Source organism: Trachymyrmex septentrionalis, unplaced genomic scaffold (assembly GCF_001594115.1).
Source record: "Trachymyrmex septentrionalis isolate Tsep2-gDNA-1 unplaced genomic scaffold, Tsep1.0 scaffold330, whole genome shotgun sequence".
Taxonomy (NCBI): domain Eukaryota; kingdom Metazoa; phylum Arthropoda; class Insecta; order Hymenoptera; family Formicidae; genus Trachymyrmex; species Trachymyrmex septentrionalis.
In genome coordinates this window covers 206,858-219,692 of record NW_017305495.1, presented here as the reverse complement: position 1 = coordinate 219,692, position 12,835 = coordinate 206,858, and the positions used below count along the sequence as shown (strand labels likewise).

General features: G+C 29.6%; 1 protein-coding gene across 1 annotated transcript; it reads right to left on the bottom strand.

The window, feature by feature from the left end:
* On the bottom strand, positions 1-11,076 carry LOC108750178 (sodium/potassium-transporting ATPase subunit beta-2-like). The gene is made up of 5 exons (XM_018489469.1): positions 10,231-11,076; positions 2,823-3,083; positions 2,203-2,375; positions 901-1,174; positions 1-521 (listed from the first exon to the last, which is right to left on the bottom strand). The coding sequence occupies exons 1-5, from the start codon at positions 10,355-10,357 to the stop codon at positions 418-420; spliced, it is 939 nt and encodes a 312-aa protein (XP_018344971.1). The 5' UTR covers positions 10,358-11,076; the 3' UTR covers positions 1-417.
* Between the last annotated feature and the right edge of the window lie 1,759 nt (positions 11,077-12,835).

Genomic DNA, 12,835 nt, shown 5'->3' with positions numbered 1-12,835 from the left:
TTTTGTGCATCTCGATTGTAGTTGATTGCTTCGTTGAGTTCATTTTCTCTTTATGTTGCTATTCTCTTTTGTTCAGTTTCTCTTTTTCCTTTCTCTTTATTTATTTCTCTCGTCTTCTCTTTTTCCTTTTTTCCCTTTTGTATCCTTCTCTTGGCAATTGACATGATAGATGGATAACGCTGTTACAATCGTTGTAAGTACGACGAAGACGATGAGCTGATGAAATGATGATAGTGAGAAGAAGTAAGGCTAATCCGGAGCGGTATCGTCGGGCAGAGAGAAAACCGGATGGTACAGGGTGTGATCGCGGTCGGCCAACGAGGCAGGTTAAAAAAGAAATGTCTTCTTTCTGTTCTATTCTCTTGCGGCTTCCTACTTGGACGCGGTTAGCGATGATGATCTGGCGATTGACAGGGCTTAGTCCACCATCAATTCGAAGTGCACCGAGCCACGTCTTTCAAATCTGTCGTGGATGATGTTGTGCGCCCATGCCTTACATTCGATATTAATGAGTACACCGTCTGTAATAAAATCAATAGATATTAATTATTTCATTCCTATACATTGGTCTTAAAGGCTGCGTTCAGCAGAGATAACTGATTAATGAGCGCTCAGTGATTTTTTAATATTGACTCCTATATTTAGATCCAGCAAAGAACTAAAGACAAATTGTATTAAAGAATCACTGAGTGCTCATTAATGAGTTTTCCCTTTTCTACTGAACGCAGCCATTGACTTTCAACTTATAAACTTTAATAACCAAGATTCAATCGGTTTTTAGACATGTAAATTAAGCTTTAAATGTTGAAAGATAAAAAAGCTATCATACTAATATATAAGTTGCTTTCTATTTCGAACATATTACGTTAATATTAAAAATAAAATTAAGCGTATACGTACACTTGGGCTTTTCGAAGAACACAGCTACAAGAGGGCTCAAATATCCTTGGGTGTTCTTAAATGGGAAGAAGTAGCCAGGAAAACCTCGACGTGGTATGTACTGAATTGCACCCATATTCTCCACATCGGCAGGGTTTTCACCAGCACAAGACACCCAAACAGTATCCAGTCTATTGGCTTTTTCTTCTTGTCTGATATGCTCCTTAAGATCTGCTGGCATCAAAGCCGGCAAATCTTTGGTATTGTTATAAAATTTCGGTTCCCATCCAAAAATCTAAAATAAATTTAAGATATGATTTTATTAAATCGACATTTTTGTATAATTAATGTATCCAGTCATTTTAATTGCTTTCGAAATATTAAATGTATCTTTGAAAAACGGCAAAGTTAATATTTTATAAAAATTGAATTTTTTAGTCAGTAAGCTTAGAAAATGCTAAAACGTAATAAACTAACAAGAAAATTTTTAATTCAATAAGTCAATAAAATCTTAAAATATTCTTAATTTTTTTGTTGTTGGTATATTAGAGAAGAGAAAAAGATTTTAAAAAATTAAAATCTATTAATTTAATATTCGATTTTTCTTCTTGATCTTGTATAAATAAAGTTTCAATTTCAAGATTTAAAAAGAAAAAATCAAATAAACAGGTAATTAGGAATTGGCGTTGTAAACGGTGTGCAGTTTTTGTTTCTATAAAATAATTCTATTATGTCATTATTTGTACATGTTTTGGTTAATCTTTTAGCCTTCTTCAGCAAAAATTTCAGTATATATGCAATATTACGTTGTTTATCCATGTGTCGTATAAAAATGAGGAGGAACTTCTTTTCAAGAATATCAATACTGTTCTATCTCACACTGGTCTTCGTCGTTTTCTTTTTAACCAGTGACACATTTGACAATTTTGTTAAATTATATTATCGTTTATTCAACTTTATTACACTTTATCATTGTTTACACCGATAATATTATTATAACTAATTTATTATAACTATTGACTTTGTTATTGTAATAATTGACCAATATAATCGTCAGTTACATCATTGTGGGAATTCCAGTCATTCACTCTCATCCAGCTTTCAAACTGGAGAATTTTATTCTATTATGGAGGAATGTTACTGCCAATGATATCGACTGTTACTTCATTATATAACGATTTTTATACGACGCATGGATAATCAACGTATTGTAATATTGCATACTGACATTTTTGCTAAGAAAGGAAAAAATTAACCGAATACACTTTCAATTTAAAGAGTTCTATGAAAGATTAGAGAGCTACATAAAAAGAATACACAAACCTTATTCAGTTTCAAAAAAATGCAAGGTGCAGATCTACTAAAACCATATTTGTTGAGCTTTGTGCATTGTCCCCAACTCGCCATGTCTACATCGCAGACTTTGCCTGGTGGTGCTGGCCTACCGTAATCGCAATTTACTCTCTCGTAGTTCGTACCCGGTGACCTTTGATATTCTGTATTGTATAGAAATTATATTTTAAAAATCGTATATTAATTTCATATTGGTTAGTTAATAAATGTTCGATTCAATAACTGATTAAGTGATATATTAATTAAACAACATTTCTTCAAAATAATAAATGCTCTTCTAGAGCAATTAACTTAATTTCATTTTTTGCTTTTATGATAATTCATGAAATTGATCGAAGTATGTATGTGTGTACTATTACTATATGAATTTCTTTGGAAAATTCGTGTAATACGATCACAAATATTTGTTCACATATACTATGATGAAAGTTGATTGAAAGATCGTTTGAAGAAGGTCGTTTTCGTCGATTGCCTTCTTCATATTAATTAGTCGTAAATAATTGTTGTATACATACACATATGATCAGTTTCGTAATACTATATGTTAAGACTATGCACGCGTACACTTCGATGAAGTGTGTCTTTCTTACCTTCCAAGAATCTGTCCAATTCTCTGGTCCAGTGAAGATAATTACCCTCATCGCTAGCCTTGTACCAAATCAAAGTACTTTCGACGTTGCTTTCAGGAGGCATAGGCCTAAAACCGAGACCCGGATTGCTGCCAATCAGCGAATTATCTAGCTGCCACTTTGGCGCGTTCGGATCCAACGTCTGATAGAACACAGCGAGCATCGCACCAAAGAAGCCGGACAGGACGGCATAGAAAATTACGTAGAACAGCAAAATTTTAGCTGAAAATATATTTGCTTATATAAATCTCAATGCCATTAAATTTATAGATTTATAATGCTAAAAATCATATATTTTCTTTAAAGCGTAATAGGGAAATAAAACAAATATTTTCTTTTAGTTTAAAAATAATTTAAATGTCTTTTTCGAGATTCAATTTTTTATCTATTTATCAATTATATATATCTATTAACATATTAATATTAACATATTAATATTCATTAATCTAAAATAAAATTAATCTTACTTTATTACATTTTATTCTCATACTATAAAACACATTTTCGCTTATAAAGGTATCAAATTTATATTTATAATGTACACGTTTCTCTTTTTTACTCTTTATATTTTAAATTCCATAAACCTAATTTACTTTTTATTTTACTTAATATATTTCTGTATATTAATAGATTTTTCCATCATTTTATTTGATTGGCTACTTGTAAGATATATTATCGACTGCTATGAACTAATTTTGCACAAGATACGTTCTTCTCAAGAAACATTTTTACTTTTATTTATATATAAATATTATAAATATTTGAGCAAATAACTTTTACGCTTTGAATTCAATAAAAAATTTAAATGTTACATTAAACAACTGGATGCTTCCTTTAACGAGGTTTTTGTTATTGTGCAACATATGAAAAAAGTATATCAAAGCTAATTCTATCAAATCGATCGAAACTATTCGAAAGCTGCTATATTACGTAACTGCAAATCAAACTTAGTTCTTTTGAAACACGCAATCTATTATATAAGATGATATTCAATAAAATTTTTATATTAACGTGTTAAATATTGTTATTTGTGCCAAAACATTTTATTTTATGCCAATACTTCTTCAAAGAATGTAAATAAAATTTTGAATTTTATAACGTAATAAAAATATACCAATTCGTATATATTTTGTATATGATATCTTTTGGATTCAAAACAATGCAAATAAAATTGTAAATTTTATAAGATAATGAAAATATCGATTGGTATATTTTGTATATATAGTATCTTTTGGAATAACATTTTTGCTTTACATTTTAAAATATTCATTAAAAATGCGATTATTAATAATATTAATAATATTAATTTAAGAACTGATAATTTAGTTAATATTTGATTAATATAATTAATGAAAAATCAAAATATTATATGTAGAATATATATTATCTAATTTAGAACTAAAATATTGAATCTAATATGTAAAATATATTATTTTATGAGCGTAACTTCTATTGTTGCTATCGTTTGTTAGTTGAAGGCTGGAGCTCCGAGACAATTATGATCTGGCGTCTAATTGACCTGAATTGGTATTAGGTAAGCGATACCATGCGTTTGTTACACAAATCATTGACGAACATATTCTTACGCACGCAAAGCGATATATCTTCCAAGAGATGGATGCATTCTCTAAATTGAAGATATCAATTGCAATTTTATAATTATTATAAATTTATTTTGTAGAGATAAAAAATTAAATTTTTCTACATTAAATTTTTAATATATTTATTTATAATATATAAATTTTTAAAACTTTTTTTATAAAAAATGGTTTTAAATGTCATGTTTAACTTTGTGACTATTTCATTATAATTCTCTAATTCATTAAATAAATGATATTGCCAGATCTTCCCTCTTTTCAGATTTTAATAAATAAAATTATTTCTAAAATGTAATTAATTATGTTTTATTTTATTCTAAAAGAATATAAATTACAGAGAGATTAATGAATTATCTCTCATTAGAGAAAAAAAATTTCATTTTTAAACGAGAATTTTTCGTTTAATTCTATCATTATTAGTTATTTGTTTCTGAACGATAATATGATGCACGTATATAGTTCGCTTAATCGAATAAAGCTTGCGCCGGATCATAATTGCATTGAACCTTAATATATTCACACTGTAATTAAATGGGTAATTACAAAAGTTAACAAATTAATTACAAATACATGCTCGCGGACGTTCATGACATTCGATTTTTCTCATTTATATCTGAAAGTGATTATTTAATAAACGAATTTTGAGAGGGAAAATATAATAACTAATGATTCTCAAAGTAAAATACACTTTATTTCTCATAAGAAGTTTAATGAGTTATTCTTCCTAATATAACTATTTTCGGAATATACATAAATATATAATATTATATATATAATATAAAAAATTTAATATTATATACATAATATAATAATATATAATTTTTACTAGTTATAACATATAATATTTTCTTGAATAGGAAAAGAAAACTCAATATGTAAAAATTATATTATAGTTGATAAGGTAAATTAAATATCTCTGTCAAGTCTTCCAAAAGATAAGGAAGTAATTATTCTAATCTTTTAATTTTCTAATTTCAAACATCAAGACCGTAAGCTAATACAAAAAAAAATAATAATCAACTCTCTATTATCATGTATATCAATAGCTTTTAATGTCAATGGCTGCATGTTCGCCAAGTCGCTACGGTAACGTAACATTTCCATGGCTTTTCTCGAGATATCGATCGACACGATATGGAATACAACGATGCGTACCGACAGTGTGCTATTAATATTATAACGTGATAATAACAGGTAATGCATAATTACTAATTATGTCAGCTAATTTGTAATATGCCGTGGGATACTACAAATCTCGTTAATTTGCAAAAAACTTTTTGTCACTTGTCAAAAAATTTGCAGAATCGAACTGAAATGTAGGACATTCGGCTAGAAAAATCGGCTGCGTTAGTAGTGCGCAGACGCTAACACTATCCAGTATAGAAATCAGACCATACCATTTCTGTGAGATGGTAACGGAGACGGCTTGTATTGATTTTGGCGGAAGTCGATCGACCTCAACAGAAGAGCGAAAAGGTATAGAGAAAGCGATAAAAAAGAGATAAATGGAGAGAAGAGGAAAGAACGATAAGAAGTATAATAAACATAAATGAACTAAAATTATATGAAAAAAATTATAAAAAGAATACGTATCTTATTATAATAAGTAAAATATCAAAACATTTAAAAAAGAAAATTTAAAATCGCGACATATATTTTCGATCGCGTTAATAAAATACCCGTCAGTTATTTAAAAGAACCACCCTATTGAAAGCTTCTGATACCTTCACTCGTATATTTTCTCCTGTTCCTATTATATCTCAAGCGGTAGAATGTAAAAATAGAACAACGGAAGTCTCCAGCGAGGTCGCACCTCTCCAATGTACGGATGAAGGAAACCGCAAACTTTGATTTCGTTGCATAAAAAAACTTCAAACTAAAGCAGCAGATAACAGCAGATAATAGTAAACTCTTTCTATAGTGTTCCCTCTTTACGAGGAGGAGAGCTTTTATTATTATACATAAATCTTTAGTAAATCTTAAACCTCTAGTAACATATAAAAAAATAATAAATTGTAATTATTAATGGTTAAAAAAATATAAAATAAAAATGACATTAAAATTATAGAAAACATTCTATTTATCCCATTAAACAAAAATATATTTCAAATATAAATCATTAAATTAATAATATTATTAAATTATTTATAAACGCACGTAGAATTTATAGTAATTTATTTAAATATTTGTATTAAAGTAAAAAATTTAATTTTTCATTTTAAAACAAAGTATTGTTAAAAAATAAAAAAATGAAACAAAATATTTGTTAGTGGTAAAAAACAATTTTATTTTAAAAACGTTTTTAAAAAAATTAAAGAAATAAAATAGATTAGAAATAAGAAATTATTAAGCTTATTATTTGTGCATACAAACTTTTCTTTAATAGTAAGAAGTAAAAAATATCAGCTTATCGAAACAGGATGTGCGTAACAGTACATTTAACTAAGGAGAAATAGCTACGTTAAATAAACTATAGTACTCTGTTGGAAACTTTATATTTATCACAAGATATTTTCGGTTTACCTTGTGTATACATAAACGAACGGAAATATTTCAGTCTGCATTGGAATCATCGTCGGACCGATTAATGTATTAGTATAATAGCCTAAAGATAGTTTCAATATAAACGTATTTGACTACTAAGTTAATTAAAAAGAAAATATCAAGAAATTTTTAAATCTTATTCGATTATTCTGTCTTCGCTTCGTGTTGGTTTCTTTAGTTAATTTTAGTTTTGTTACGTAATCATCTCTATTAAGAAAATTGTCAATACAAATCCAATTTTATTTATTTATATCTATTAAAAAGTTTAATCAGTGCATACTATTATTTCTTCAAACTTAATTCCCTCGAAAAATTTTTAAATTTTGATATCAAGTGCTACATAATTTCTAAATTAGTATTCAATTTAAATAAATTTATGTAAATTTAAAAATTAACATCAGTTTTTTTTATTATTTGCAAAATGCATTCCTCATTTTTGTTTCACTTTTTAGTTTTAACATATACTTTACAGTTAGTAAGTAATAAAGAGCATGCGAAACCTTATGCTGCATATAACACTTTCCATGAAGGAAACTATCTTACGTAACACGTTCACCAATAGATAAATTTTTGCTCCTATGAATAGTTGTTTTGTATAATAGCACAACGCGTGTTATGACTAATACCATTTCAAGTTATACATTTTAAGTCACGTTTTTACAAACTAACAAGCATGTAGTACAAAGTATGTTACAACAATTCTAAGCATGTAAATTCATATACGTAAACTGAGGTAATAATATTAAGGCTGTGTTCTAAAATTCCCTGCCAGTGCTGAAAATGTATAATATTATACGTAACGTAAACTGTAGATTTTCAGATAAAATAGATAAAATCCTTAATAGATAAAATCATAGATAATATCACACGTAAAATTCTCAAACAACTTACAAAGAATAAAAGTTTTATATCAACTTTATCGATCATAATTACTGTACTAAGTAAAAATAATATTCACTTTTCTTCTCTCTCTCTCTCTCTCTCTCTCTCTCTCTCTCTTTCTAGTAAATATCAATGTTGTTTGAAAATACTCAAATAAAATATTTTATTAATTTATTGAATTTACTTAATTTAATAAATATAATTTGTTAAATGTTACTGAATGTATTTAATTACTTAGTCTCAACTTTTTTAATAAATATTTTAACATTATTATAAAACAGATTTAATATTTAAAGATAAATAGAAATTTACACTAATATGGACGTCAGTAAATAATTTAGATCAAGTAAAAATTACAATATTATTATAATTGCAATAAATAATCGGCATATTATATAATATATAAATTAAAAATTTTTAATTGATTTACATATTATTGTTTGTGCATATAAAAATAAATTGCTATAACAGTAAAGAAAAATCGCGACAAAATTTTCCGATCTAAGAAATGTCATAGTGACACACACAACTACTATCCTCTATTATTACGTAATGAGACTTCGTCATATATAACCTTCAACTATCCGCATCTTTTGAAATTTTCATATCTTTCATACCTAATATTAGTTAACAAAAGTTGTTTCACTAATTTTTTATATAAAGATAAAATATGAAAGATAAAACAGTAAGAAGATACATTAAAGATATATTTAATGCTATTGATTTAACAAGTGATTTAGCTCTAGTGAAAATACATATTTTTCAAATTTCTGATATCGAATAATTTTTTAACTTTTGATTTTACATAACTTGTTTACATAACTTTGATAACATTCAATATAATAGAGATCAAATTCTATCATTGGCAAAGTTATATAAATCAACATTGATGCACAGATTTAGCATGTAATTCCAGCTCTCGTCTCATATTCTTTTTATTTTTATTAATACACATTTTTTAATAATTTCACCTTATATGTGACGCTGAATAATGTAAAATATCGGAATACCAGTTTAACTGACGGTAAATATTCTAATCTAATAAACTATGGCTGCATTCCAAAAAGTACGTAGTGCCAATGCTTGAAAATCTATAGTATGTGTAATGTAAATTATAGATTTTTAGCGCTGGCAGTGAATTTTGGAACACAGCCTTGTTACATTTATATTGACTATGTCATATATTTTGATCGATAAATATTACAGATAACGTAAATAACTGTACATGTTCCATTCCAAAAAAGTGTCGTATAAAAAATTTTTGAACATTTCATAAAAAGACATCCTAAAAAAATATTTTTTAAACATCTTTTAGACATGCGTGTTATTTAGAACTAATCTCCCTCCAATTTTGCACATTCGATCATTAATAATAATAATAATAATAATAACAACTTTATTGAGATGCAGAACAATAAAAAAATCTTGGTTATAGGTCAAACGAAATGTAATGAAATTGTGTAATTGGATCGGATCGAAGAAAACAAAAATGGAAAATTCCGTAATAGTATTAATTTCGACTATTAGAAGAAATTTAATCATTGTAAATAAATTATTTCAAACGTATTTTGTAAAAACACGTTTAATATATACATTCTAGAAAAATTCTAAAAATTTAGTGCACAAAAAGTTGAAATAATTTTTGTAATTTCCTTGGAGGACACGTTCCATAATTGGATCAGAATGCATGTGATTTTCTCACTTAACTTGTCATTTGTCATGCAAAGCGATATGAACGAAATATGATGTATAATATAAATATGGAAACAGTTTGAATGATAACGTTTTTCAACGTTAATAAGCAATATACTATCTAATCTACACTCACACACGGATTGGTCGAACCGCTACTTAGACTGAGTTCCACAACTCACAGTTAACTCTCTTAACCGAAGCAATTCTAGATTCCAATTCTAGAATTGAAATGAGAAATAAGTTGAATTTCGGTTAAGAGTAAACCGTGAATTGTGGAACTGGGCTTTAGATTACTTTTCACGTCTAAAGATATTCTTTACGATCGAATCGTTAAAGACATTAGAGTGACGTAACAAAATGCAAAGGATTAATCCTGTACAACCTATTTCCACAAATAACGTACTACCCTACTTATATCTACATTTTTAGTATCAAATTTTACAAGACTAAGTACTACGTGACTTTAAGATAACATTAGGACATCTCGATTCTCTTTATTAATCAAAATTTGATAATTGGAGTCAGCATTTATCTCCCAAAAAATAATCTTGCGCATAGAGGGGCGGGTCGAAAACGCAAGGACTCAAGAGGAGAGAAGCTGATATTAGAATCTCTAAAAAGAATATTATATTGCCGTTAAAAAAACTCACCCCAACTAGCGCCAGTGCGGCCAAGGAATTGTCCCGTTTCGGAGTTCCAGAGGAAGACGCGGAAGCCCTCCCATTTCCCAAGCTTTGGCGGCGGAGAGTAATACTGCTCGACTTTTTTGCTCTCCATCTCGCTCTTACAGCGACTCCCGACGGGGTGAGAAAAATCGAGTGCGAGAAGAAAGGGTGGAACTCCGGGCGACAGCAGAAGGTGTGAGAGAAGAACGCGCTGCCACCCGAAGAGCGTGCTGATCCCTCTCGAGGGCTCGAGGACTTCCTTCCTCCGGCGGAACGTTGGCCGCGATCGAACAGCTCCGCGGGCGAGGGCGCAAAGGAAGGAACGGTCGATTCGTGCCCCTGTCTGGAGGAGCCGCTGCTGTCGGGCGCTCTCGTCCGGCGAAGGGTTGAATATTGAGCGATCGAGGCTGGCCCGACCCCCGCGAGAGAGGGTCTTCAGTACCTATCCTTCCACCACTCTGTCACCTCTCACCCCCTCGTCCCTCCACGGCGCACCCTCTACGGCAGCAACGCGCCGGCGTGACCACGCAGACGCGTCAATACGTGATTTCCTTAGCACCCCTCCCGCGGCACGCGATCACCCTTGTTACCCATCCCCCTCTCACCCATCTCTTCCTCTCTTCCCCTCGTAAAATCCGCGACCAGGTGGCTCCCCCACCGACAATCACCGACAATGGCGGGCGATGTACCACGCAACGACGATCTCGCGACCAACCCCCCGCTGATTTCGGGCCTCCTCGGCCGTTTCGTTTTAGGTGCTTTCGATCGACCCCCGTTCCGCGAAAACGCGACTGTTCAGAACAGAGCTTATGCGACGCGATGCGCAGCCGGCTCGCGTATGCGTATTAAGTCTCTCGCAAAAAGATGGATAGAGAAGAGAGGATGAGACTTAGGAAGGGTGAGGAGGGCTGCTATCGAGAACGTGTGAGCGAGAGGGGATAAAGGGGAGGAAAGCAGATAATGAGTCACGTGGAGTCTTCGACTGCCGCGCGACTGCGAAAGCTCGAGTGGAAATAAACGGTTCGGTATTTTCCGCGGTCTTCAAACTGCATTCATTATCGAAACACTGTTGCAATTATCCTCCAGTGATACGCACAGTAATGTTATACTCCGATAATATATACCCGATGACCTAGTACTTTATAAGCAACTTCTTACACGTCCATTCCGATGTTATTGTCAACTGACATACTTATATTTAATCTCAATCATCGTTAATCCCGAAATCAGCAAAAGTATTACAGAATAATCTTGATTAATGTCTTTATATATTATAATAAATATAATATAAATGTATAAAGAAAATCTTAATATAATAAATATTATAATGTACATTTTGTAAATAATATAATAAATTGCAATTTTAAATAATGCAATTTATCTACTAATAGTTTTATTAGTATTAATATTTTTATAACTTTTGGAATATTCTAATATTTTTCTATTTCAATGCTATCAATTAATAATAGCGTAGCTGCCAATTATGACAATTGTTATCGAGTAACTGTTAATTAATGTATCGCAATTAGGTCAATTAGAAAATAGATTTACGATTTTTTTCACGAATGTTCTATAACAAATTATTGGCTTTAATAAATTTTCAAACAATACTACTTGTATCTCTTTAAAAATATAATAATGTAAAATGAGCTTTTTAAATTGGAAAAAAATTGATAATTATCACTGAAATTATAACTGCTTGGCAATAATAATTTAGATTCAGCCAAGTTTATCAAGAGCAAATTTTGAATGTTATTTTTATAAAGTTTTATAAATGAATAGACTCACACGCACGTAATACTTACGTGTAAAAGTCGTTATACTATTTAAATGTTAAAAAAATTGTCAAAATACATATTTAACGCATTTTCTAATTTAATTAAAAATTTGATTCATCCACCTGTAATCAGTATAAAGCGGTGTCTATAATGAGATTTTAAGGCGTCAAACTTAAGCTTTAAGCCTTAAATTGTAAGAAATTGAAAAAGTTAAAAAAATTGACTAATAACAGTCGAATGACGAAAACAATCGACTATAATTGATCAATTTCTTATAGCTTAAAGCTTAAGCCTTAAAATCTCATTGTAGACGCCGCTTTGTAAAGAAACTCTTGACGATTACCTGAAAATAAATTTTATTTATATTAAAATAATCTGATATGTTTAATTTGTAATATTAAATATCTTAAAAATTAAGACATAGATGTCTAAAATTTTTCACGTAATATTTCCGTTATAATACAATACGATCACAAAATCACGTTTGGCACAAAACGTAATCAAGATTATCATCATAATACTCCCTTCTCTTGTACTCACTTTTTCCGTCTCACTTTTATGAAAAAAAAATCTATGCCAAAATTTTTTTAATTTAAGATTTCTTAGAAAAACTACAGAATAAACTTTGTTATCTGCAATATAATTGTGGATAAATAATAGATTATAATATTGGAATCAAATATTGAAATAATTTTTTTGCCTCTTTTATATAAAATTAAATACAAAAATCTTTTAAAAAAGTTATTCACAATATTTATATGGTATGGTAATTTTAAAAACGTTCAGTTGCTTATATATATATATATATATAT

What these genes read in the sequence shown, in the direction of transcription:
- LOC108750178 (XM_018489469.1), bottom strand. Translation starts at nt 10,357, where the DNA reads ATGGAGAGCAAAAAAGTCGAGCAGTATTACTCTCCGCCGCCAAAGCTT. An exon ending in ATTGGACAGATTCTTGGAAG is followed by an intron (nt 2,376 to 2,822) that starts GTAAGAAAGACA and finishes TATACAATACAG; the next exon opens with AATATCAAAGGTCACCGGGT. An exon ending in TTTTTTTGAAACTGAATAAG is followed by an intron (nt 1,175 to 2,202) that starts GTTTGTGTATTC and finishes AATTTATTTTAG; the next exon opens with ATTTTTGGATGGGAACCGAA.